General features: G+C 41.7%; 2 protein-coding genes across 7 annotated transcripts in view; both read right to left on the bottom strand.

The window, feature by feature from the left end:
* Positions 1-9,913, bottom strand: part of LOC143122874 (NACHT, LRR and PYD domains-containing protein 3-like) — a 39,860-nt gene extending 29,947 nt beyond the window's left edge. For 4 of the 6 annotated variants that reach the window (XR_012986770.1, XM_076283843.1, XM_076283869.1 and 1 more), the window contains exons 1-4: positions 9,831-9,913; positions 2,730-2,837; positions 1,242-1,350; positions 1-85 (exon numbers count right to left, since the gene is read on the bottom strand). The exon at positions 1-85 is cut by the window's left edge and continues 32 nt beyond it. Coding sequence is in view for 5 of the 6 variants with exons in the window: in XM_076283843.1 (XP_076139958.1) it covers positions 1-85; positions 1,242-1,282 (126 nt within the window). In the remaining variant the exon portion in view is untranslated. Of the gene's footprint in view, positions 86-1,241; positions 1,351-2,729; positions 2,838-6,709; positions 6,786-9,830 lie in introns of those variants that run through there. The other 2 variants (XM_076283861.1, XM_076283851.1) reach the window with 2 other exon arrangements.
* Positions 9,914-14,449: 4,536 nt separating this feature from the next.
* The window catches only part of LOC143122831 (NACHT, LRR and PYD domains-containing protein 12-like), a 73,432-nt gene continuing 60,316 nt past the window's right edge, over positions 14,450-27,565 (bottom strand). Inside the window, exon 20 of the mRNA XM_076283739.1 lies at positions 14,450-16,880. Within this exon, the coding sequence (XP_076139854.1) occupies positions 16,336-16,880 (545 nt within the window). The 3' untranslated portion in view covers positions 14,450-16,335. The remainder of the gene's footprint in view (positions 16,881-27,565) is intronic.

Genomic DNA, 27,565 nt, shown 5'->3' with positions numbered 1-27,565 from the left:
CAGTGTTGGAGGATCATGCATGGATCCATCACTATTCATAGACACACTGCTGGGCGTTGGAGATGGGGGTCTGTATGTCTGTGATCTGGTGATATACATGTGGAGAAAACAAATAAACACTTAATTGTTTACTTTCACTGTACAAATTCACTTTAAGCTTCATTTTTTTTATATAAAATAATGACTTAAATGAACCAATTCAATTTTAAACTCAGCTATAGCCTCAGAGCAGTTAATCAACCAAGGTTCCCACAGACAGAAAGGCACACACACACACACACACACACACACACACACACATAGTCAGAAACATGCACACATACATGCAAGCATGCATCAACAGCCTTTAATATTTGTTAATTATAATACTAGACTAGCCTGGCTAACGTCAAAACCCATCTCCTTGGGAACTACACATTCATTTTCTCGTATTTGAAACATGGTTTACAAATGGCCAGAGCCGTTATTGGGCGCTACGAATGTCTATTAAATGCGTCATCGTCTTGCTGCCCCCCCCTCTGTTCTGTGATTGGTTCCTTCATTGAGGTGAAAACGAAGTCCTGCCTAGCAGCCTGAATAAAATTGCGCCTGTAAGGCAGCATGGGAAAACCCAGGCTAATACTAGACAGGACATTGGGTAAATGCAATAATTATGATGACCGTCACTACTTAGCATAATAATTATCATGATTGACAATTAAGAGCTATTTGTGTGTGGATTGGATTGGTGCGGAAATAATGTCTCAAATTGTGTCATAGAAAGAAGTGCTGGGTTCCACATCTACTCCTGTGGGGAAACTGGTCACTTGGTTTTCATTGACTTTGTATTGTGAGAAGGCGCCTCCACAGCATTTGTGTTGTCATATTTATGAGACAAATTATGCCCCCATACGTTTGGCTTTGAAGTCGGGCTTCAGGCTTGGAACCGAAGGGTTGCCGGTTCGATCCCTGACCAGTAGGAACGACTGAAGTGCCCTTGAGCAACGCACCTAACCCCTCACTTCTCTCCGAGTGCCACTGTAGCAAGGCAGCTCACTTCTCCGGGTTAGTGTGTGCTTCACCTGTGGATTGTGTGTTCACTGTGTGCTCTGTGTGTTCACTAATTCACGGATGGGATAAATGCAGAGACCAAATTCCTTGTGAACGCAAGTATATTTCGCCTATAAACCTGATTTACATTTACATTTACATTTACGAAATGAGTGGGATAATGAGATGGGGAGTGGGATCAAGAAACTCACCTTGCGTCATCAGAGTGTGTTGGTGACCCAGGTTCAGCCATTCTTTATGATCAAACAGCTAGTTGCTGCAGCCTCCTCTCCAAGCAGCAGTGGGAGAGATTCTCTAGAACTGAACAGAAAATATATGTAAGGAATAATTCTGATTGTTGTCATGATAACTTTAGGTTTTTAACTTTTTTGGTATATTTTTGGACTTTTATGCCCTTTGAGCTTTTAAACTGCATCAGATCAGAAGTGAGTGGGAGAGAGAGGGAGTGGGATCAGGAAATGACCCATGTCGGACTTGATCCCAAGTCCCTGTAGGCACTTTGACCTGAGTGTTGTATGGGTGCTGTACTGTACTCCCCAGTGACGACATTTAACATGTTATTTTAAGTGTGGATGTGGATTATAATTTCCTGCATGTGAAAAAAGGACATACACATACAGCGATACACTATTTTGGATGTTTCACTTTTTCCATTTGACAGTTTTTACCATAATGTAATTTTTACCACATTTTTTACAGAGAATTTCTGGCAACATGTCAGTATTTTAAGGGGCAGCTGTGGCCTACTGGTTAGCGCTTCGGACTTGTAACCGGAGGGTTGCCGGTTCGAACCCCGACCAGTAGGCACGGCTGAAGTGCCCTTGAGCAAGGCACCTAACCCCTCACTGCTCCCCGAGCGCCGCCGTTGTAGCAGGCAGCTCACTGCGCCGGGATTAGTGTGTGCTTCACCTCACTGTGTGTACACTGTGTGCTGAGTGTGTTTCACTAATTCACGGATTGGGATAAATGCAGAGATCAAAATTCCCTCACAGGATCAAAAGAGTATACTTTATACTTTTACTGTACAAATTGAAGTTATATAGTGTTTCTTGATTTAGGGTAATTCAAGGATTCAACTAGGCGATATACTATTTTAGATTTTATGGCTTATTACTTTATAACAGGTTTTGTAACAATTTTATGTACAAATATATTTTATAATAACTTCATAAGTTCTGAGTTTCTCTCGTTTGTATTACAGGAATCCATTTTCTTGTCCGTTGTTCAGGCAGTGGACTGGTTGGACTTGTTCAGTCACTGGTGCTTAAGGTGCAGCCTTAATGCCAAAGGCAAAACAACTCATGAAAGATTGATCTCCACCAGCATGTAGACTGTTGGTAGGAGGATAGAGACCTTCTTAGTGCTGGGGAGTACGCTGGGGAGGTCAAAACAGGGATATGACTCTGCTCACGACTCTTATTATTTGAGAGTGATTTTGGTAGGCCTACTTCCTGGGGCAACATGATGAACACGTACGGACATTTCCAAAAGCACCACAGGCAGCAGTACGACGAATGTACAGCAAAAAAAAAAAAAAAAGCATGCTGAAGTATTTTCAAATGTATAATATAGTCAATATTTCACTGAAGCTTGATCGCAAATCAAATCCCAATTGCAGCAACGTTCAGAAACATGATAATTAATAGAACATTATACACACATTTAATAAAATAACTTACTCTTACTGTACTTATGTTCTGAGTTTCAACTGTTTGTTTTTTTCTGGAATCCATTTCCTTGATGCTCAGGCATTAGACTGGCTGGACTTGTTCTGTTTAAGTTGCAGCCTAAGTGTCAAAAGAAAAACAACTCATGAAAGATTATGTTTCATCCCTGTAGATCTCTGCCAATTAGTGCTAGTAAACTATAGCTCTGCCTCCACTAGGATCTAGACATTGCAGGGGGAATTTGCATTTGCAAAAAAGCACATAGGCAGCAGCATGATGAATGTAGGCCTACAGTACAGCAAAAAAGGCAAGCAGAAGTAGTATTGGTCTTGCTACATTTTTTTCATTTTCAAATATATTGTATAGTCAATAATTCACTGAAGCTTGATTGCAAATCAAATCACAATTGCAGCATCTCACATAAAATTTCACACCAAGGTGCTGTATTGTAATAGAGGTCATACCAGCCTACACATATTTTACAGTTTTCTACTTTGAAGTAGTCATGTTAAATACTCTGAAATCATTCATTAAGAGTGTACCATTCTAATTAGTCATGATAACTTTTCAATGTGCAATTTGATGATCTTTTTTTTAATTGTGAGAACTTTTAGACTTTGTGGAAAATGCACAAGAATTTCATCAGAATTTGAGTGTTGAGAGAAATTCATTTGCATTTGAATTTCAACTGGTACAGGGGGAAAATGCCTGTGCATGCAATTGGATAGACCTAACCAATCAGAACAAGACAGCATTCAAAATGTACTTCAGGCCAAAACTAAACATGTGTCTCTGTGTTGTCTCATTTGCATGCTTAAGATCACATAGAGGCTGTGTGCACTATGCAGATAGATGAACAAACATCAACACAAACTGAAATACTGAAACTGAAACACTGAAACAAACCAGATGTACTGATATCTGTTCGCTCACTAATCTTATTCCCTCTCTGGTTAAATGGTGGTGAAGGTGACCCATTCCACTATAAGACCCATCCCATAAGACATCAGTCTCCCCTCCTGCTTGTGGTTCACGTAAACACTAACGCACAACAATACCATATATGGCGAACACTACTAATAGAACATACAATATATATGGCCAGCACTACAGATGGAGAATGCAGTATAGAAAGCCAACAATAACAATGGAGAATGCAGTATGCATGGCCATGACTATTAATGGAGAATGCAGTATATGGCCATCCACCAATAAAAAAGAAAGAATATACTGTGATATGTATTGTATATATATGGCCATCCACCAAGAAAAAAAATACACACATTATGATCTATTACTTTCGCTGTTTGACTTTTTTTGTTTTTTCTTATACATTAGCATCACATTTTGGACAATGAAGGTCTGGAAAACCATAGCTGCCATTATTTTACTGTAAATTATTATACATAATTTATTTTACTTGCATATCATGACAGTAAAAATTGAAATTATATACTGTTTCTTGATAGGGTAATTCAATGTTTCCACTACGGTGATATAATATTTCGGATGGTCTATTATTATGACCGCCGCGCAGCGAAGCGGCGGTCATATAGGTTTAGTCAGATTTTTTTTTTTTTTTTTTTTTCTTTTTCGCATGTCCAAATTTCTGTCAATGATTCCCGGGACACTGAAAGACCGGGGTAGACGAAACTTGGTGGGCATGTAACCCCATATGGATAGCATGGAACCATCATTTTTCGTTTTGATCTGTAGCCCCCCCGCTGGACTGCACCCCCGAAAGGAGGGTAGGGCAGACACAGTTTTCTGTAAATATCTCGAGAACCGTAAGGTTTAGGAGGACCATTTTTTTTTGTATGTTGATCTCAAGGGGCCATGTCAACCCATTCCATAACCACTCATTTCATGTATAGCGCCACCTAGTTAAACACAAAAAAGTAAAAATGAGGTGTTGTAATCGCAGGTATCTGTGACCTAACATAGTCAAAACTGCACGAAATTGGAAGTGTAGGATCATTATGACACCCTCTGAATGCACGCCAAGTTTCGTGGAATTCTGTTCATGGGGGGCCACACAATAAATTAATTTATGTTACTATACACCAACTGGCCTGTAGGTGGCCGGAGACAGTTTTCTGTGAATATCTCGAGAACCGTAGGGCCTAGGAGGTCCACCTTTTTTTTGTATGTTGATCTCAAGGGGCCATGTCAACCCATCCCATTACCACTTATTTCATGTATAGCGCCACCTAGTTAAAAATTAAAAAGCAAAAAATTAGGTGTTTTCATCACAATATCTCTGGCTGACATGGTCAAAACTGCACGAAATTGAAAGTGTAGGATCATTATGACACCCTCCGAATGCATGCCAAGTTTTGTGTACTTTCGTTCATGGGGGGCCTTACAATAAAACAATTTATGTGTACATTTAGTGACGTACACCAACAAGGATTCCCGGGACACTGAAAGACCGGGGTACACAAAACTTGGTGGGCATGTACCCCCACATGGATAGCATGGAACTGTCATTTTTCGTTTTGATCTGTAGCCCCCCCGCTGGACTGCACCCCCGAAAGGAGGGTAGGGCAGACACAGTTTTCTGTGAATATCTCGAGAACCGTAAGGTTTAGGAGGACCATTTTTTTTTGTATGTTGATCTCAAGGGGCCATGTCAACCCATTCCATAACCACTCATTTCATGTATAGCGCCACCTAGTTAAACACAAAAAAGTAAAAATGAGGTGTTGTAATCGCAGGTATCTGTGACCTAACATAGTCAAAACTGCACGAAATTGGAAGTGTAGGATCATTATGACACCCTCTGAATGCACGCCAAGTTTCGTGGAATTCTGTTCATGGGGGGCCACACAATAAATTAATTTATGTTACTATACACCAACTGGCCTGTAGGTGGCCGGAGACAGTTTTCTGTGAATATCTCGAGAACCGTAGGGCCTAGGAGGTCCACCTTTTTTTTGTATGTTGATCTCAAGGGGCCATGTCAACCCATCCCATTACCACTTATTTCATGTATAGCGCCACCTAGTTAAAAATTAAAAAGCAAAAAATTAGGTGTTTTCATCACAATATCTCTGGCTGACATGGTCAAAACTGCACGAAATTGAAAGTGTAGGATCATTATGACACCCTCCGAATGCATGCCAAGTTTTGTGTACTTTCGTTCATGGGGGGCCTTACAATAAAACAATTTATGTGTACATTTAGTGACGTACACCAACAAGGATTCCCGGGACACTGAAAGACCGGGGTACACAAAACTTGGTGGGCATGTACCCCCACATGGATAGCATGGAACTGTCATTTTTCGTTTTGATCTGTAGCCCCCCCGCTGGACTGGACCCCCCGAAAGGAGGGTAGGCCAGACACAGTTCTCTGTGAATATCTTGAGAACTGTAGGGCCTAGGATGACCATTTTTTCCGTATATTTGCCTCCAGGGGTCATGTTAACCCAGTTCATGTGCACACATGTGCACAAACAGATACACACACACACACACATTCACAGTAATCATGACACATACTCACACAGTAGACATATGTACGCTTCCATGCACAGGCACATACGCAGGCACGCACACACACACACACACACACACACACACACACACACACACACACACACACACACACACTCACACACACACACACACCCACACACATAACATAAACATAACACAAACAATCAAGAATTTCTCATAATTATGAACAGGCAAGATGGAGGTGGGGTTGTATAAAATGAATTTTACATGTGAAATCTATGAACTAATCATGTTTTGGTACTTGTTGTCTAGCAGATACCAGTGAGAAGTGAGTGTGGATAATGCAATTTAGTGAGACAGTTAGAATCATATAGGCCTTTCAGCGTGATTTCTTTTTGTGGAAAAAAAAAATGTTGTACCGCTCTGCGGTACATCTAGTTACTGTTGCCATATGAGCCTTTTTTTTTGTCGTAATTTCTACAAACATTTGTTTTGAAAAAGTGTATTCAAAGGACACATTTAATGAAATACCTTACTCTATCTTTTGAGTTTCAACCGCTTGTTTTTCTGGAATCCATTTCCTTGAAGCTCAGGCACTAAACTGACTGGACTTGTTCAGGCACAGGTGTTTAAGATGCAGCCTCAGTGTCAAGAGCAAAACAACTCATGAAAGATTAACTCTTTCACCCCAGCTGATCTCTTTAAAATCTAATTTGTAGAATTAAAAACATTTTTTGTCACTTACAGCAAGCGTCACCTCACCATCCGCTACTTGGGCAAACCTTGCCCATAAAAACATAACAAACTGTTCCAGTAAATCACTGACACGATGCGCGTTTAGGAGAGTTTCAATTCCACGGGAAGGAGAGGAAGGAAAGTAGCGAGCTAGCCTTCTGTTTTGTTTGAAGGTCAACAGAAGAGACGTTACCCAGCAACGCTTAGAGCGCCTTTAAGGAACACTAATGATCTTATTCTTATACAGTATGCTCTTTTGCTTATTACCTAGGTATTTCTATGTGTGTTTTCTCTTACTGTGTTTCTTATTGTGTTTTATTGATGCATACCTGTCAAGGATTATCATTTCCTGCATATGTGACTCTGAAATCTCTCAGATGTCACGGACTGAACGGTCTATCAGAGCTGTAATGTAATACTGTATGCATATGACTCTTTAATAGTTTTACTCTACTAAGTTCCATTGTCTGTGGATCTCTAGGTACTTTATTTGCCAACCGCCCAGACCAGTTCAGCAGTTTAGTTCAAGCTGTTTTGAACACGCCAAGACATGATTCAAATCTGGGCCTCAAATGTACTTTAGGTTGCAGTGACACGTGAAACACACGTGAAATAATTGGAAAAGGACACACCAGTGTGTGTGTGTGTGTGTGTGTGTGTGTGTGTGTGTGTGTGTGTGTGTGTGTGTGTGTTTGTGTGTGTCTGAATGGCTGAATGTGAGTTATTTCTCTGTAAAGCACTCTGAGTGCTTGGAGAAGTAGAGTTGGAGTTCAACATTTACCATTTACTAGCAATCTAATGGAATAGTTGTTTACATGGAGTTCATCATTTACCATTTAGTAGCAATCTCTAAACAAATGCTACCAGTGTGTTTTTACATTTCTCCGGTTTTATTGTTGCATCATATTCCATTCCAAAACTCCTCAGTTCAGCCCTGATTCGGCCCTTCCCTACTCCAGGGCCGACTTCAGGCCATCTAGGCTGTGGCCCCAGTGCAGCCTCAATCATGGAAGTACTGTACAAAAAGTCTGAGGCTTTACCCCATTTTTTTTCCCCCCCATTATTGTCTCTATGCCAATCCTTAAACAACAAAAAAATACAGATATCTCAATGAACAACAATGATATCAATAAATGGTAAGGGGCAATTCCACACAAAACTGTCACAGCCATAACGGCAACTGAATACCATGGCATTGTGTTGGCATTATGGATGTGACAGTTTTGCACAGAATTGTCCTAAGGTGTTAGGTGTGTTTGAATTCCCTTCCTTCTTCATTCCGCAGTGGGGAAAAGTTCCCCTTGTTTTATTAAGAATTTTATTTCCTTACTAGCAGCATACTTGAGGTTGAAGATGTTTACGAACATCAAGTTTGTCACATACAGGAAATTGAAGATACACATGATTCTGTTGTTCAGTTCTGCACTGGACTTGAATTACATTAGGAACCTCAGGCACAGATATTGTAAAAAAAAACCACATATGATTTTGGCCCATTAATCAAAAAATGATCTCTGAATGTCTCTCAGATTGTTTCAAAAGTCAGTGATATCTGTCAAGAATTCCCTGCATATCTGAAAATCTCACAGATGTCACCGACTGAGAGGTCTATTAGAGCTGTGATCTAATATTTATGACTTTCATAATTGTACTCTGCGGAGTTCCATTGCCCCTGTCTGTGGATCTTAGGTACTTTCTTTGCCAACTGGTTGTTTTGGTCGGTGCCCCTTAGCTCAGTGAACTTGCACAGGTAAACTTGCTTGTCTTTACCTGTGTACGCCACACACGGAGGGCTTCATATGAGGGCTGACACCTTCACTGAAACATTGTGAACTTCATTAAACAACGCTGTTCATCAGGTTAGCTGATTGTGATTAGCATAGACCATTAATGCCTAATTACTAATTATTTATTATGCTACAGTTGTGTGTGGTATCTACTATTTTTTTTTCATTGTGTCCACACTCCACTCACATCTTAATTATTTTTCCAACAATAATAGTATGAGTAGGCTATTGGTTGGAGTAGGCTATTATGTAAGGGGTAATGGACGACGCGACGTTCGGTTCACATAGAGTATTAGTAGGCTATTATGGTGGGAGTAGTCTATTATAGTATTATATGAATATATTCAATTGAATAAATACACAATTTAAAAACATCAATATCAAGATACTTTAAAAAATTAATTTACCGGTATGTTAAAATATGTAACTGTATTAGTTGCTAATCTTTTTGCTAATTAGTTGCTAATTTTTCTATCCCGTTCCACCCAATAAAATCCGTATTTGATTGCCATTTTGAAAATATGGCAACCATGGACCCCAGGGGCCAAATCAGAGGTGCTTATAATTCAAAATCTGATCAGACTTTCTCTACCAAATGTGATGCTTTTAATATAAAATGGTCAATTGTTATGAACATCTGAGCTTATCAACACAACTATTAGGATAGATGAACAAATGTCAACACAAAGTGAAATAACTGAACTGAAACAAAACTGACATGAATTTGGGTGCCACATTCACTCCTCTTTCATTAGGAAATCAGATGTGGACCAGAGGACGAGCACACAGAACAGTCTTTAATGTTAAATACTGAAGTTTGTTTTCAGTGTCAGTTGTGCAGTTTAGTTTTCAGTGTCTGTTGTTTCACTTCATGTTGACATTTGTTCATCTGTCCACATAATGTTGTGTTTAATCTATATTCTATCTTCCTGTTTTTAGATAAAAATGCAAGACTGCCAAAGGACTAGATCTATACACTGTAAAACCTTCACCAATAAAAACCACATATGCAGTACATACAGTATACATACTATATATGTGTATACATATACATATACACACTGTACTTGACAGGTACATATACACTGGACATGATACATACAGTACACATATTCAATAAAGTAACTTACTGTAGGTATGGAGTGTCACTGGCTTGTATTCCTGGAATCCATTTCCTTGAATCTCAGTCTCTCTCTTTGTAGAGAACTGGCTGGACTTCTTCAGTCACAGGAGTTAGAGAGGTGTTGATACAATCAAAACAACTCTCGTCATGACTTTTAACTCCTTCATCTCCGCCCATGTATTTCCTACACCAGCTCTTTTAAAAATGGTACATTATAAGACATTTCTAAGCATCCATTTTAGTCCATATGCATTAAAAATGCATATAATAGATGTGCACGTTTTATTATTATTAAGACATGAAAAAAGTGAATTCCTGTTAAACTATCTGCACTGCTGCCCACACCCCACTGTTCCTCCACCAGCATCTGGACATGGAGGAGGATGGAGATGTTACACCACACTGTTCCCATCCTACACCTCCACAATCATCTAGACATGGAGGGGGATAGAGATGTTACACCACACTCTTCCCACCTCCACAATTATCTAGACATGGAGGGGGATGGAGATGCTACACCACACTGTTCCCATCATCTAGACATGGCAGGTTATTGGTGCCGGGGAGCATGCCGGGTCGGCCTACATAGATGGTGGAGTGGTTGTTGACGGATGCTGAGCAAGGCCACACACCTCTTAAGATGTAGATGATGTAGAGCCCTCTGGTATGGGCTGGTCACCTCAGTTATTCAGGGCTCATGGACTCATGATGGGTTGTCCAGTCGTAGATGTTGGGGAACGCGGGAGGGCGTGTCGGCCAAATGGTGGCAGTCCTCCCGCTGTGTGTTTTGTTCCCTTTCCCTGGTCACACACTTGACGTGTGTGAATGTCATGCAGAGGGAGCCAACACTGGGAGTGATATTGATACTATTTATATTGATCATTTCCTGCTCCCTCTGCTGTCATTGTCTCTCTGTGTTCCCAGTTGTGTGTGTGTGTGTGAATGTCATGAAGAGGAATCAATGAATGTATGAGAGAAATAGTGTGTGTGTGTGTGTGTGAGTGAGAGAATGTTGTGCAGAAGGATCAACGAGGGTATGAGAGAAATAGTGCTTGTGTGTGTATTTGTGTGTGCGTGCATGTGTGTGTGTGTGTGTGTGTGTGTGTGTGTGTGTGTGTGTGTATATGAATGACATGCAGAGGGATCAATGAGTGTATGAGAGAAATAGTGTCTGTGTTTGTGTATGTGTGTGTGTGTGAGAGAGAGAGAATGTCATGTAGATCAATGAGTCTCAGGATCTCTGAGTGTGGAGGTGCTAAGTGTGTTGGGTGCTGGGTTGATCCGCCACACAGACACTGGGGGACTGATCAGACTGGGTCTCTGCAGCACACTGAAATGCTGCTATCAACACTCTCATGGCCTGTGCAGACTACACGATTTCAGACTGATTTTGCCAAGATCTTGTCGCGGCTGACAAATTTCCTGTGCTGAATATGAAGAGTTGGGAACGACGCCAAAGGAGGAAGCATCTTGCAATGTCATATTCAACGACCTGCAATTATTGCCTGCGACGTTCCACGACCAAAAGTCTAGCAAAGAAACAACAACACGGGAGTCGTAAGAAATCGTAGATAGGCGGTATGGAGGTATGTATGATCCTCGCTTAACTGAACTGATAACCTTGCTGGGCTGTACACTTGACGTACATTGTCTGTTTTCTGCTCTTTCCAGGTAGTGTGACCCTTTCTCTCTGTGTTGGTTGCCGAGTAGGCCTACTGTATGTGTAGTGCTGCTGTCTTGTTTATTTTGGTTTAATTGCATGCCACTCTTATTTGAGCATGGTTCACATCTGCTTGTTTCTTTTTGTGGGCATTGTCTTATTTTATTTCTCCTTTATTTTACTAGGGTAGTCACATTGAGGCAGTTGCTACGTCTTAGTGTCTACGTCTGCCTGTTTGTACACCTTTTGATTTTGATTAGGTGTTAGTCTGTCTCCCTCAGGTCTTGCTGAGCTTTAACCCCACTTTTCCCACGGGGTGCTACTGTAAAGAAGAAAGTGTGTAAAACTTCCGGTGAGGCAGCGGAAGTAGTATGCCTATGTCTGCCTGTTTGTACACTGTCTGTGTATTGGTTTGGCTTGGCCTTGCAGTGTTTAAAGTCTGCCTGCATGTTGCTGGCTTTGTGCTTTATTTCGTTTTGCAGGGAATAAGTGGCTTATTCTTTAGTTTGTCTATACACAACTAGGTATATAGTGCCTGGTGCTGGGAGTACTCTCTGTCTTTGTGTACTGCCTGTATAAAGTACTGTAGAGTCTGCTTACTTTGTCTGTACTCCCTTGTGGTGCTCTCATTTTATTTGTTTGTTTAGCAGACGTGGGGTCTCTCATTGAGGGAGGCAGGACACCTGGTGGTGGAATCCTGTAGCTGCACATTTGGGCGTGTCATTCAGAGTGTTGCTTGCGGTGTATATGCATGTGTGATGGTGTGGACCCTAGAAAACACCTCCAGTTAGTCTGCCTCCCTCAGGTAAGCCCCCGTCTTGCTGTATTTGTCTTTTTAGCTCCAGTGGAGCTTTAACCCCAGTTTTTCCGCAGGGTGCTACTGTAAAGAAAGAAGTGGGTAAAACGTCCGGTGAGGCGGTAGAAGTAGTATACCTATGGTATTTTGTGTGCTAATTAGCAAAAAGGCAAGTATTTTCGGATTATTTACTGTGTAACATCGCAAAACCTTTATGAGAGGGACATCAGGGACAACATGTGCTGTTTGTGGTTGTACTGTACGTATAACTGGACTAAACTAACCAATCAGTGATTCCACGACAGTACAGGTGTTTTATAGATTCACTGTGGGCATGTCCGGGCAGGGGGGGGGGGTGTAATGTGCAATTGTTAAATTGCTTTTTACATGTACTGTAAATTTGTTTTGCTTGTTGTGTCACTGGCTTGTGTCGCTGTTTTTTTTTTTGGTCTGTCTAGTCCTCATGTCTTTCTTCTATGTTATTCTGTCCTCATTAGTCTGTCTTGTCATCAATGTTTCTGTGTAACTTGTGTATCTGTTGCCCCAGGGCTCCCTTGTAAAAGAGATTTGAATATCTCAATGGGACATCAGCTGGTCAAATAAAGGGTAAATAAATATATACATTGTAAGCTGATTACTGGACCATTTCTGATTAATGGGCCATTTTTATTTTTGAGTTTCACAAAAAGACTGTCTTAGAAAATTACAATAGTAGTACAGATCGCAGTGTTTTATATAAAGCACATCAGTGTATTGTTCTTGACTTGAAAGAGTAATTGAAATGGTGCATGTGCGTATCATTTTGTTGCACCTTAGAAAGGATTGTTACATTTTGATGGCAGGGTTTCAATGTGACAGCTGTGAGCTGTTTGTCTCCAAGTGTTGTGTCTTACTTTGTTAATGTGAAGAAATTTGACACAATGAGCCAAAGTCTGCTAAAAGCATGTAAGCAATCAGCAAAACTGTTGACTGTTCTGTTGGTCCGCTGTCGGGGGATTACCATCATTCTACACAGACACACAGCTGGGTGCTGGAGATATGACTACTGACCAATTGGCCGATTTCAGTTCCAAAACTCCCATAATCCAGGAAACTGGCATGGAAAAGCGCTGCTATCGTTCTCCATGGTCTCGTCAAGTCTTTTTTTTTGCCAACAAAATCGCCTGGAATTCATTGTGGTGATTGGCTCACACAGGATAATACAAGACCGCATAGGTCAAGGATGACAACATATCAGCCAGCACATATACAAAAAACAGCAGATAAAAGAGACGTGTTGCTACCAATGTGTAAATACAATAAATAAATAAATCACACAAGTGCTAGTGCATTTAGTGACCCTGAGGAGGAGGACGTAGCTTTCTAAGCAGAACAGATAAGGATTGTTGGTGGGAATTGAGGGCCCTGACAGCCTGCAGGTAAGTGAAATGGGTGGATCTGGATCTGATACTCTCTAGCCTTCTGCCTGATGGTAGTTGGGTGAAAAGGGAATTAGCTAGGTGTGATGAACCTTTGAGTATTTTCAGACCAGTTTTGAGTAGACGGGTGTTGTAAATTTCACAGATTTTAGGGCAGCGTCAAGAATAATTGGGCTGGACCTCCCTAACTACCCTGTTTAGTGTAAACTTATCAGCTGAGCAGTTACCCCACCATACAGTGATGGAGAAGGTAAGAGTGCTCTATCACAGCCTTGTAGAAGTGGAGCATCCCAGCATTGGACACTTACATTTCCTGAGTTGTCTTAAAAAGAAGAGTCGCTGGAGAGCTTTGTTAACAATATGGCTGACATTAGTGTTCTATTTAAGACTGGAGGATATGATGGTCTTAGTTTAATGTGTGTGCCATACACATACTAAGTATTTAGTTTCAATATCAGTGTGTAGTTGGTGTTTTGTGTGCTTATTTGAAGAGTTCTGCAAGAACTGTGTGCTTTTTGCAAGACATTTATAGTGTCTTTAATCAAACAATTTGTACAAATGAGTGGATCTGGGCTGTGAGTCATAAGACCAATGAAAGACTTCAGCTTGCAGCCCCGATAAAACTTTACAGGCAGGAAAAACCCAAGACACTGGTTGTATTTATTATTTATTTATTTTTCAGAGTAGGGTATGTTATACATTCAACCTTTATACATTATTTCATCTATAGAAAAAAAAAGATGAATGCAAAATATGACCCACAGCTAACATGACTAAACAATACAAGAATATCAGTTAATTAAATGCATATGACATTTATATGCCGCTTTTCTAGTTAATTAAATGCTAATTAAATACATATGACATTTATATGATGCTTTTCCAGGCAGCCGAAGCACTTCAGAGTGAAGGGGGCGTGTTCACCAATGTGCAGCACCCTCCTGAGCATCAGAATGCTCACCACAACAAGAGAGCCACCACACACCAGCTTGATGTGGACATTAAATTAACTGATCAGCCGATTACACTTGTCAATGTCAATTTATGTATATTAAGGCTATCAAAATAACTGAATTTCGATTAATTAATTTGAGAAAAAAAACTTCTTCCCGAAGCACTTTTGAATTTATTTCCTCAGCATATTAGGTCATATCATAGATTATTATGGCCATTATTTGAACAGTGAAAATAATAATAAAAGAGTTTTTGAACTTTAATGTCACTAATGCTGATTATTCAATGATTCATTTGAATTTAAATATTTAAAATACTTTCACAGCAAAAATTATATATGCGATTAATTTAGATGAATTAATCGCAGAGTATGTCATTAATTCGATTACATTTTTTAATCGATTAACAGCCCTAATTTATATACAATGATAGTTGAGCAAAGTGCTGTACATTAAGAGAAAAAAAAAGAAAACAAAATGTGTACCATACATAATATAGAGGTAATCAGTAAATACAAACTACACCAAAGAGTGAAATCTCAGCCTCAGTTTAACGTCTCATGATAAGAAGGGCAGCTCCTACAGCACAGTGTCCCCATCACTGCACTGGGGCTTCAGGACTGTGCAGTGACCAGAGGGAGGACTGCCCCCTGCTGGCCAACACCACTACCAGCAGCAACTTAGTTTTCCCAGGAGGTCTCCCATCCAGTACTAACCAAGACCACAACTGCTTAGCTACACTAATTTAGCAGAGACATCAGGGTGCTCCCATTGTGTGTGTGTGTGTGTGTGTGTGTGTGTGCCTTGTGCCCTATTTTGAAAACAAAATCTAAAAATGGGGACCAGAGGGTAAGTGGGTTGCGGTGTGTTTGTGTGTGTGTGTGTGAGATCAGGGTGCTCCCTTTGTGTCTGTGTGTGATTATTTGTCCAGTGTGAAGAACTTACTTCTGTTACTTGGGCAGAGAGAGGAGGAGGAGGAGAAAGAGAGGGACCAGAAAGACAGGATGAGAAAAGGCAGAGAGGGAGGAGAGAAGGAAAGAGACAAAAGATGAGGATGATGACAATACATTTCCACAGCATCAGATCATCATACTGTGTGTATGAACAGAAGTGTGTGACTCTGGTGTTCCTGCAGCATGAGGTCATGTGATCTGACACAGGGACAGAAGGAGGAGGAGAAAGAGGGGACAGAGAAGAAGAGAGAATGATAGAGAAGGAGGAAGAGAAAGAGAGGAGGTAAAAGAGAGAGCAAGAGGGGGAAGAGAAAGAAGGGGTAGAGAGAGGAGGTGAAAGAGTGAGAATAGAGGAAGAGAAATAGAAGGGTCAGAGAGAGACAGCATGAGAAGGCAGAGGGAGAAGGGGAGAGTGAAAAAACATGAGGATGAGAAAGACAAAGAAAGAAATACAGAGGGAAGAGAAATGGAGGAGAGAGAAAGGGGGAAGAAAGAAAGAAGAAATAAATTAATATGAAGGGTACAGAGGAGGATGGAAGACAGATAGAGGGAAGAAAAGAGAGGGAGGGAGAGAGGAGGAGTGGAATAGAGAGGGGAAAACAAGGGAGGGGGAGTAGAGAGAGAGAAGGAAGAAAAGATAAACTGAAGGTAAAGAGAAAGGAAGGGATAGACCAGGCCAGACCAGATCCACTGCTGTTTGAACAGGTGACAGGTGGACGTTGGAGGAGGAGCTCATGTGATCTGGCACAGGGACAGAGAGGTGCCATAACCAACCACAAAACTTGGATAAAGGGGCTCAGTGAATGTGGAGTGGAATGTGTGCAGGTGGTGTAATGTGTAAGAGGAGACGCTGTAGAAGGACAGAGTGCCGGCCGGCCAGTCCAGGTACACTCCTACTCTTCTGGAGGACGAGGTAGGTATTGCAATGTTTTCTTTATCGTGCCAGGCAGAGTAAACATAAGGAGAGCACTCCAGACTCCAGGACTTGGCATTACGTCCCATTATGTCATTATCATACCTTTTCCTCTCCATGCTTTTATAGGCCACAGCAACCTCCATGCTTGTATAGGCCACAGCAACCTCATCACCACTCCACTCAGCCTCCCAGTAGCAGCGTCCAGTAAGACCTTCTCTACACAACACCTGATGATGTTGGGGGTACAATAGGTCCATGGACAATAGGTCCATATCACTCACATGTGTCACCCTTCTAGTCCCCTCAAAGAGAAAGTGATTTCTGTCTGGTGTGTTTGGGTCCAGTGTGAGCTCACATGCATCTGCAGACAAGAGGAGAGGAATAAGGAAAGAACATCCTCATCAGAATATGGGGAGGGACACACACACACACACACACACACACACACACACACACACACACACACACACACACAGGGGAGACAGAGAGAAACAGAGGGAAGGGAGGTTGAGGAGGCAGAAAGTGAGCTGGAGGAGGAGGGGGATAGCAGACAGCAGGGGCGTCACTAGACCTTATTCACTGGGGCACGTGCCTTAGTAAAAGTCTCCAGTGCCCCAGTAAAATTCTAGCGCTGCTCTCGCTGGAAACGGCATTCATGAGCGCATCTCCGTGCCTGCTTTAGTCATGACTCGAGCCTGTCACTTACCAGCCAATAAAAAACAAACAAGGAAAAAAAGAAAGGGGCCATAATAGCCAATCAGGAAATAGCACCTCTGTAGCTGGGTAAGATTGAACGCAACAACCAATGAAAATCATTCACATGATTCTTCCGAGTGTTTCGTTGTACTGCACACACATACACTGTGGATTGTGGAATCACTTTGAGCATAGAGTAAGTCGTCCCCTGTTTTAATGTTACAACAAATTCTCAACTTGTTTGACAGAAAATATGACAAGTTGATCGATGTTAGAGAATGTTGCCCACATAATTAGCATCCGTGTTCTAATGCTTAGCGTCAAATTTGTAGCCTAAATTTAGCAACAGTTTACCAGCTTGTGCTCTCTCCCTGACACACACTCACACCATGCGTAGGCTGCATGCACACATGCGGACAATTAATAATGATTTACGTATAGTGTAGAGAGTCCTGTAAAAGTAGCCTATACTGTTTGTGAAGCTGTCCTACTGTAAAACTAAACATAGCCTTCTGATAAACTATTCAGAGATGGACATCAGAAAATTCTTCCTGAACAGAGGCAGAGGGAGAGGAACAGTGAGGAGGGATGAGGAGGACGAGGGAGGTATGATAATTGCCTTCATTAACGGTAACATTAACATTTATGTTAAAGTGCTGTGATTTGATCAAGGGTTTAATGGCAAACTTAAATAAGTTTGCTGCATTTGCAAATGTAGCCTATAATAATCTACACAGACTCTGTGTAGATTATAGGATTTGGAAATGATCACCAAAAGTCAATATGAAGGCTTTAGTAGGCTAATTAAGATACAAAGAACTGCAGTATTGCCAGGATGACTATAGGACCCTTGCCTGGGAGGGAAGTATATCTCAATTTTGACTAAGCTTTCCCTTGTGTTAGTAGGAAAGCCTATTAAATTCATGTAGTGAGCATAGGCCTACTTATGCCTATGTGTTTGGATGTTGCTGGCTAGTGGTTCTTAGAACAATTGAGGGAGAGAGTGCTGGTCCTATAGTATGACAGTGACAATAATGATTTTGAAGCTTGTAGCCTACCCGTAGGCTAGCCATTTATTTCATATTGCGCGCACATTCTTTTTTTTAATGTATTGGGAGTTGGGGGCCTGTGCCCCAGCAAAGCTCTAGGTCTAGAATCGCCCCTGGCAGACAGAGATGAAGAACACACACACTTCAGTGTATCTTACCATGTTCCACCAGTACACACACACACACACACACACACACACACTTCAGTGCATCATACCATGTTCCACCAGTACACACACACACACACACACTTCAGTGCATCATACCATGCTCCACCACACCACACCACACACCACACCACACCACACACACTCTCTAAAGCAGTGGTTCTCAAGCTTTTTTCAGTGATGTACCCACTGTGAAATATTTCCCCCTTAGTACCAGCGCAAAGCATTTTTAGTTGAGAAAAAAAAGACTTAATACAGAGCACGGAATTTGGTTTGGTTTGGCCTTCTTTGCCACTTTGTCCCTCCGTGTTTTCACAAGAATTACCGCTACGCTTCGACTACGACTCCATCGTTTGAGTTTTGACAGTGATTGACAGGTGATGGCGGGTGGGTCGAACCATCCTGGTATGGGGGGGACTGGGTTTTTAGGATAATGAAATTGAATAGCCTACTAAAATAAAAAAATATATTATATTTTCCTGAAATATTTATTAAATAATTGTTTTTAAAGTATTTTTGCATGGATTCTACTTTTTAAATATATTTATATTTGAACCCTTCAATTCAATTCAATTCAATTAAATTAAGAAAAACTTTATTTATCCCCGAGGGGCAATTTTTTCTATGCAGGCATAGTGACATATAAGACATAACACAACATATAAGACATAACACAACATATAAGACAGGACAGACAAAAAAAAAGAACAGGACAGACAGGAGTGTAAGGGGAGGGGGGTTAGTCCCAGGAGATGGAGGGGGCTTGGAGCATATTCAAGTTCAAAAGGCGAATAGTGAAGTCAATGAACAACATCTTGGTCTTTGTAACATTTAGCTCCAAAAAGGAGCTATCACACCATTCCACAAACTCACTGAGGACAGGCCCGTGATCTTGGACAGAACCATGTAGCAGGGAAAGGAGCACAGTATCGTCAGCAAACTTCACTAGATGACGATCAGCATGGCGGCTTCTACAGTCATCTGTGTACAAGATGAAAAGTAGTGGTGAGAGGACACAACCCTGGGGTGAGCCAGTGGACGTGTATCTGAGGTCAGAGAACCTCTTGTTGACCAGCACCGTCTGTGTTCTTTGGGTCAGAAAGTCTGTAATCCACAGAATTAGCTGATGATCCAGGTTGAAATAGTCCATACGTTTTTTAGCCAGCATGTGAGGTTGAATGGTGTTAAAGGCAGACAGGAAATCTGCAAATAGGAGCCGGGCAAAAGAATTTGGGCTTTCTACATGTTCATGGATGGCATTCAATATGTAGATTTTGGCATCATCCACCCCTCTTTTGGCACAATATGCAAACTGAAGAGGATCCATCTTTGAAGCTGTGGCACTGATAATGTGAGCTTTCACAATCCTCTCAAAGGCCTTCATAACAAGGGAGGTGAGGGCTATGGGTCTTAGGTCATTCAGGACTTTAAGGCTGCTCTTCTTGGAAATGGGAATGATTGTGGAGTGTTTCCATGACTGTGGGACATTGGCAGTAGATAGAGACCTCTGGAATATCTGCTGGAAAACTCCTCCAAGTTGCTCAGCACAGTATTTCAGTGTGTAACCGCAGATGTGACCTGGACCAGGAGCTTTCTTGATCTGTGTCCTCTTCAGACATTCCACCACAGACTCAACAGTGATGGTGATGGGGTCACTCGGGGTCAAGCTACTGATGATATCCGCCAACTGAGACTGGTGATCTTTCTCAAACCTGGTGTAAAAAGAGTTAAGCTCAGTGGGGAGGGATTCCTCACTGTTGCCAGCCACACACACAGGTCTGAAGTCAGACACAGTGTTGACTGCTGCCATTGTCTTAATACCCTGCCAGGCCTCGTGGAGATTACCTTGTGTGAATTTCTCTTCGATCTTGCTTTTATACGCTGCTTTAGCTTTTTTGATGGCCTGCTTCACCTCTCTGTTGACTTGTTTTTTCTCCAACATAGATCCAGTGTAGAACAGTCATTTCTTTTTGTTCAGGATAGCCTTAAGTTCTTTAGTGACCCAGGGTTTATTATTGGGAAAGATGATGATTTCTTTCGTGGGGATGATATTATCTACACAAAAAGATATATAAGATGAAACACTGTCAGCCTGCTCATTTAGGGTAAGATCAGATTGTAAAAATATGTCCCAAGATGTACACTCAAAACATGCCCTTAGTTCATCAATACTTTGCTCAATCAAGGGTGAATCAAGTGAAATCAGCTCCAGTCTATTCACAGTGTTCATGATGGCATCAGAGGCTGTGTTCACATTGGCTTTGGGGTGAGGAGCTCTATATCAGGCATGGACAGACTCTCGCCAATGACAGCTGTAGAGCACCAGCGGTTGTTGATATAAAGACAAACTCCACCTCTGTGTGCTTTTCCAGTGCTACATTTGTCTCTATCGAGCCTTAACGGAGTGTTGAAGCCTTCAATAAAGAGTGCATGGTCATCTATGCTGCTATCAAGCCATGTTTCTGTGAACGCCAGGAGGGAAGCATTCCTATATTCATGCATGTAGTTAATATTTGCTTGAAGCTCGTCTATCTTATTATGACCGCCGCGCAGCGAAGCGGCGGTCATATAGGTTTAGTCAGATTTTTTTTTTCTTTTCTTTTTTTTTTTTCTTTTTCGCATGCCCAAATTTCCGTCAATGATTCCCAGGACACTGAAAGACCGGGGTACACGAAACTTGGTGGGCATGTAACCCCACACGGATAGCATGGAACCATCGTTTTTCGTTTTGATCTGTAGCCCCCCCGCTGGACTGGACCCCCCGAAAGGAGGGTAGGGCAGACACAGTTTTCTGTGAATATCTCGAGAACCATAGGGTTTAGGAGGACCATTTTTTTTGTATGTTGATCTCAAGGGGCCATGTCAACCCATTCCATAACCACTTATTTCATGTATAGCGCCACCTAGTTAAACACAAAAAAGTAAAAATTAGGTGTTGTAATCGCAGGTATCTGTGACCTAACATAGTCAAAACTGCACGAAATTGGAAGTGTAGGATCATTATGACATCCTCTGTATGCACACCAAGTTTCGTGGAATTCCGTTCATGGGGGGCCACACAATAAATTAATTTATGTTACTATACACCAACTGGCCTGTAGGTGGCCGGAGACAGTTTTCTGTGAATATCTCGAGAACCGTAGGGCCTAGGAGGTCCACCTTTTTTATGTATGTTGGTCTTAAGGGGGCATGTCAACCCATCCCATTACCACTTATTTCATGTATAGCGCCACCTAGTTAAAAATTAAAAATGTGAATATCTTGAGAACTGTAGGGACTAGGATAACCATTTTTTTCCGTATGTTTGCCTCCAGGAAGGGGTGGGCGATATATATCGTCTGCGATAATATCGTGATTGTTGTTTTAACGATGTGCAATTTGACATTATCGAGTATTTAAATTACTTATGGGGAAAAAACACTCGAAATCACGCACTGAAGACTCATACATTCCCAGGAGGTGTATGCGGGAGAAGCCCCTGGCTGCAGCAGAGCAAGTGTCACGTGATCACTAGTGGGTCACAACATTGTCCCACGCACGCCTAATGTTTATTTTGTGCAGCGAGAGTAGCCTACTTCGGATTTTATGCGGCTACTTTTGTCAAGTATCTGTTCAAGTAGCATTGATGAGACAGTCACGTTTTTTCCTACACGGTATTATATGGAGAGAAAACATTAGCCTTTGAGTATTTTAATAGTCAGTTGTAAACAAAGAACTATTCTCAAGTAACTCTTTTGTAAATGGACTGAAGTTCGCTGTAAATATCTACGTTTACCGATTATGCTAACGTTAGCATCTCTATGGGATTTCTCATATACATTAGCCATAAGCTAACGCATTAGTTTCTATTCTGTAACTTGGAATGGTAGCTTCTTGGAAGGCTAGTGCTCTTAAACAAAACATAGAAGGAAATAACTGATATGTACTCTGTTGGTTAGGTTATTGGTTATGATTGTAATGATGCTATTCATAAATAATTAGCCGTAAAGTAACTCAGACTTTAACAAAACATTTTTTTAAAGGATATCGACTAGTTATCGTTATCGTCAAAATCACAAAAAATATCGAGATATTATTTTTTGTCCATATCGCCCACCCCTACCTCCAGGGGTCGTGTTAACCCATTTCATGTACACACATGTGCACAAACAGATACACACACACACACATAAACATAAACATGTACATGCACACATGCACACAATTCAAGAATTTCTCAGAATTATGAACAGGCAAGATGGAGGTGGGGTTGTATAAAATGAATTTTACATGTGAAATCTATGAACTAATCATGTTTTGGTACTTGTTGTCTAGCAGATATCAGTGAGAATTGAGTGTGGATAATGCAATTTAGTGAGACAGTTAGAATCATATAGGCCTTTCAGTGTGATTTATTTTTGTGGAAAAAATGTGCTGGACTGGGCGGCGGTCATATTTTGTACCGCTCTGCGGTACATCTAGTTCCTTAAGGACAGGACGTTACTAAGGATGACAGAGGGTAGCGCTCTGTGTTTACTTTCTCTTTTGAGTTTAGTACGGACACCAGCTTTCCTACCCCGTTTCCTTAGTCGTCTTCTATGATTGTCAGCTTGAGTTAACTCCACCGGAATATCCCATAGGCTTATCCATGAACATGTCAGCAAGTCAGCTTGCAGGTTTCTCCGGTTTAGTAGAAATTCCCTTGTGTATCTGAGAGGTTGGTCGTCATCTAGGAGACTGCTTCCAGTTTTCCAATCAGAGAATCCCATGGCTGATGGAATCGAAAAGTAGCCTTATGAAGTTGCGGTAGCTTGATACAAAAAACAAAAGCGGCGTCCTTTCGCGTTCCGTTACTATGCAACTCCAAATCTGAAGTTTGCGGTATCTTAGGCCTTCTGAGATCAAAAAGCAGCAGTGTCTTATATCGTTATAACGTAAAAACAAAGAGGAAGATGATGCACAGACATAAAAACCCTGATAAACAGACAATATAACAAAAAACACTATGCCATACACAGCCGGTCGCCACAAGAGCAGCGCTACGACGTCGCCTAGCAACAAACCCTTAGAGCCCTAGATTGTTTTAAGGCCATTTTCACTACCTTTAGTTAGAATGATTTAGGGCCCGGCCCATTTCTCCCCCCTTAAAACTTCCACTTGGTTTTGATTGCCCTCAACATTAAAGCCCCCTCGACAAGGGAAGTGGAGGTGAAGATATTTCCCTATGAATTGGGACACCACTATATGCAAATTAGCGTAGCGAACGTGCTCACCTACGTGTACGTCACACGCAGCGCCGACGTGTCTACCGGTAGTAGCCTGCTACTATTTTCATTCAGGCACATGCCCGTTCCAGCGGTCGTTGTTGTGTGGGCTGTGCTGGTTTATCTACGTCTGGTTAATCAACAAAGATATTCGTGTTCATGTGAACGCCAGAACACACACCTCAAATATTGACGAAACTACCCAGATCAGATATATAACGTTATTTGATGGGCAGACTCTCTCAAATCACTCAGCAGATATCATGAACATCGTCAGATAGCTTCGTGAGATATTTTCTAACATTAGTATTCAAAACTCAACAGTCCATCAGATGTGCATCAAACTAACATATTCCAACATATTTCGAAATTTTAATATGCTTATTTGCGAAAATATATGAGCTGAGCTCGCACGGTATCCTGGGTAATTTCATCTCCCACTTCATTTTAAGCCTGCATCGGTCCTGGCTATATTTTGAGGGTTGATTTTAAGGGGAAAATAGCACTTCCCCTTGCTCCCTAAAGTAATGGGACACCCTAGCCCTACACGTGCACGCGCAAAAACGAGGGTTAGGGCAAAAATCTAGGGGTAGGGGAGGTATTGGGACGGGCCCTTATCCTGGTCATTGTAAGTGCCATACACACATGCTATATATTGTTTTTTTCAGCAGAGTCTAGGCTACCCAAATCTGCCATGTATTAGTACTTGCATTGATTTAATTTTGAGTTTTAAATAATAAAAATACAAAAAGCGTGTTATAAAAAATCTTATATTTTGACATGTATCTCACCACTGCAAGCTGGCAGCTAGACTTGCATGTGTGTGTAGAGCAGACTGTCCTGAATCTGGCAATGTTATTGCCATGGTGGAGGGATTCTCTTGGGCTGAGCAATTTACAGACATATGTGGTGTGCGCCTTACAGAAATAAATGGCATTTTTTTTATTTAGTGATGAAAAATGACCTTTCTGCCCTCCATATCTGTGACACAAACTGATCTGACCTGACTTGACCCGAGTTTGCGTGTTAGCCTGTGTGTGCCTATGGTGTATGCACTCATAATGATTCTCTACAACAACTTTTTACTGCATTGCCATGAACAAAGCAAAGGCAAAAAAGGTGTTTCTTTGTTGAACAAATTGGGATGCAATGTGAGCCTTGAATTGGATGCCATGCAGGAATTTGCTAGGATCTCAAAACCGGACATGCTTTGCCATAGAGAAACACACGATAGCGTTGGATTATAAACATGCTTTGCCACAAAAAGAGACAAAAACTTGGTATCAAATGATAGCCCTGTGTCTCGTCTTTCATCTGATATGCTTGCCATATCTATGCGATCACGGGTTCGCGAGTAATTCAAACGAGAGTAATGCAGGTGAACGCAGAGAAGTATAGACTGTAAATATGATGCAATTTGATTTAATTTCATGATTTTTTTATTTTCATACTTGATCGTACAGACAAGTGCGTAGTCTCGTTGGAAAGCCCCACTCCTGCTCTGTCAGGCAATAAAGGTTTCATCTCGCTGCGACAAACAGTTCCGGAGCAATGTAACAGAGAAGAAAGGTTGTGTTTTTTGACGCACTTTGCGTCAATCGGGTTCTAGGGTTAAAATCTAAAATCCCCAGGGGTACGCGTACCCCCATTTGAGAACCACTGCTCTAAAGTACATCATACCATGCTCCACCGCTACACACACACACACACACACACACACACACTTCAGTACATCATACCATGCTCCACCGCTACACACACACACACACTCACACACTTCAGTGCATCATACCATGCTCCATCACTACACACACACCCCAACCAACCAATTTTAGAATTGTGTCGGACGCATTCATTTATTAATTTCAGTCCTTTATCCCGCCGGTATAATAGCAACAGTGCCCAAGATCCGCCCACAAAGCCACTTGTGTTTTGCGTTTGATACTTGCTTTTCAGACCGTCAAGATAGAGCCCACAATGTGTTATGGTGCACCATCACCATCAGTGTTTTTTTGCTGAGGTGCGCGTCCTCCCGATTTTGTCAATCATCTCATCTCTTATATGCGGGCAGTATCCTATCCTGTCCTATTTACTCGTAGACATTGCGTCATCATGTAGTGTAGTAGGGGGGCCCGCCTTGATAATTCTGCATAAGGGCCCGGTATTGGCTCATTATGCCACTGCCTACACACACGCACACACACACACACACACACACACACACACACACACACACACACACACACACACACACACACACACACACACACACAAACACACAAACACACAACCATTCAAGTGCATCATCTTATAACTCCCTCCTGACACAAACACACACACGCCCATTCAAGTGGATCATCTTATAACTCCCTCCCCACACAAACACACAGAGACACACACACAGACACACACACAGACACACACACACACACACACACCCACCGATCCATTCAAGTGCATCATCTCATAACTCCCTCCCCACATAAACATGCAGACACACACACTCACACACACACACACACACACACACACACACAGACAGACACACACACACACTCAGACATTATCCTACATCTCCCTCCCCACACAAATATGCACACACACAGAGAAACACACACACACATTCCAGTACATCATCCTATAACTCCCTCCCCACACAAACACACAGAGACATACACACACATTCCTTTTCATCATCCCCAAACACACACACGCACACAAACACTTCGCATATAAATGGAATTATTATTTTAGTTTGAAACATGGGTTTGAATAATGGAGAGGTTTTGATGGAATCTTTCAATTGATGGAATTTAACTCCTATAACTCCCTCCCCATATACAGACACACACATTCCAACACATCATGTTAGAAACTCACACAGATACACACACACACACACACACCACTCCTCCACATTCCCCCGGACAAGATGGCGGCACGTTCACATTGTGGCGCTCGGTGTCTAACCAGATTTGGCTAAATTTTAGTAATGTATCTGGGTATTTCTTGCATGTTCGCTCAATTAATCTATGCAAACCTTACATACAGCATACGGCCACTTTTGGATATTAACCATCAGTACACAGAAGTACTTTTGGATTCAACTTAAGAGTTAGAGAGAACACCGCGGACCTATGGACAAATAACTCCAGAAGTGCTCAGCGTCAGTGTCAAGATCGAAAACAAAGATGGGGAACGCATGGAGGTGTGTGTGCTAAGCTAAGTCTAAATCCACACCAACCAACGCTACCTAGCATCTTCCCCACCAATGTGTTGACAAACTACAGTATGGATTTGGAACCCTCACACAGAAAAGCTCTCTAGCAGGTAACATTGCCCCGGCAGGGCCAAATGCATCATCAGAGAAACATCCCACCCCAACCATGGACTCTTTACTCTCCCCCCATCCACACACTCCATAATCACGTCCCAATGGACCAGAATCAGACTCAAATTCTGACTAGAATTGAGTACAGGAGCCCACAACGATGATGGATGATGGATGGCTCTTAAGATGTGTAATTAAATTGGTAACGAGCATCGTTTTACCCCTCGTCGCACCACTGGTACTTTACAAGCCCTGCAAATAGCAATTTTGTTATCAGTTTTTGGAATTTGGAAATACTGCCACACAGCCAACATGTTGAAGTATATTGTTAGCGCTCATAGTAACGTAAACATCTGCTTCTCATGCGCATAATTAACAGGTCACCTTATCGGCCAGGCACATCAGCAGAAATGTCCATATCGGCCGATGCCGATAATTAAGTTATGAAGCTTTTATTTGCAGATACCTGTGCATCCCTAACACAGACTGAACCTCGCATACTGTCTAACATACTGTATAGCCGTACTGTACATGCTGTAGTTTACATGCTGCACATACTT

The sequence above is a fragment of the Alosa pseudoharengus genome, unplaced genomic scaffold (assembly GCF_046254945.1).
Source record: "Alosa pseudoharengus isolate Yale_2024_CS ecotype anadromous, Long Island Sound unplaced genomic scaffold, YU_APseudo_1.1 YU_APseudo_1.1_scf_1, whole genome shotgun sequence".
Taxonomy (NCBI): domain Eukaryota; kingdom Metazoa; phylum Chordata; class Actinopteri; order Clupeiformes; family Clupeidae; genus Alosa; species Alosa pseudoharengus.
Note: the sequence above shows the minus strand (reverse complement) of the source record. Positions and strands in the feature narration are given on the sequence as shown.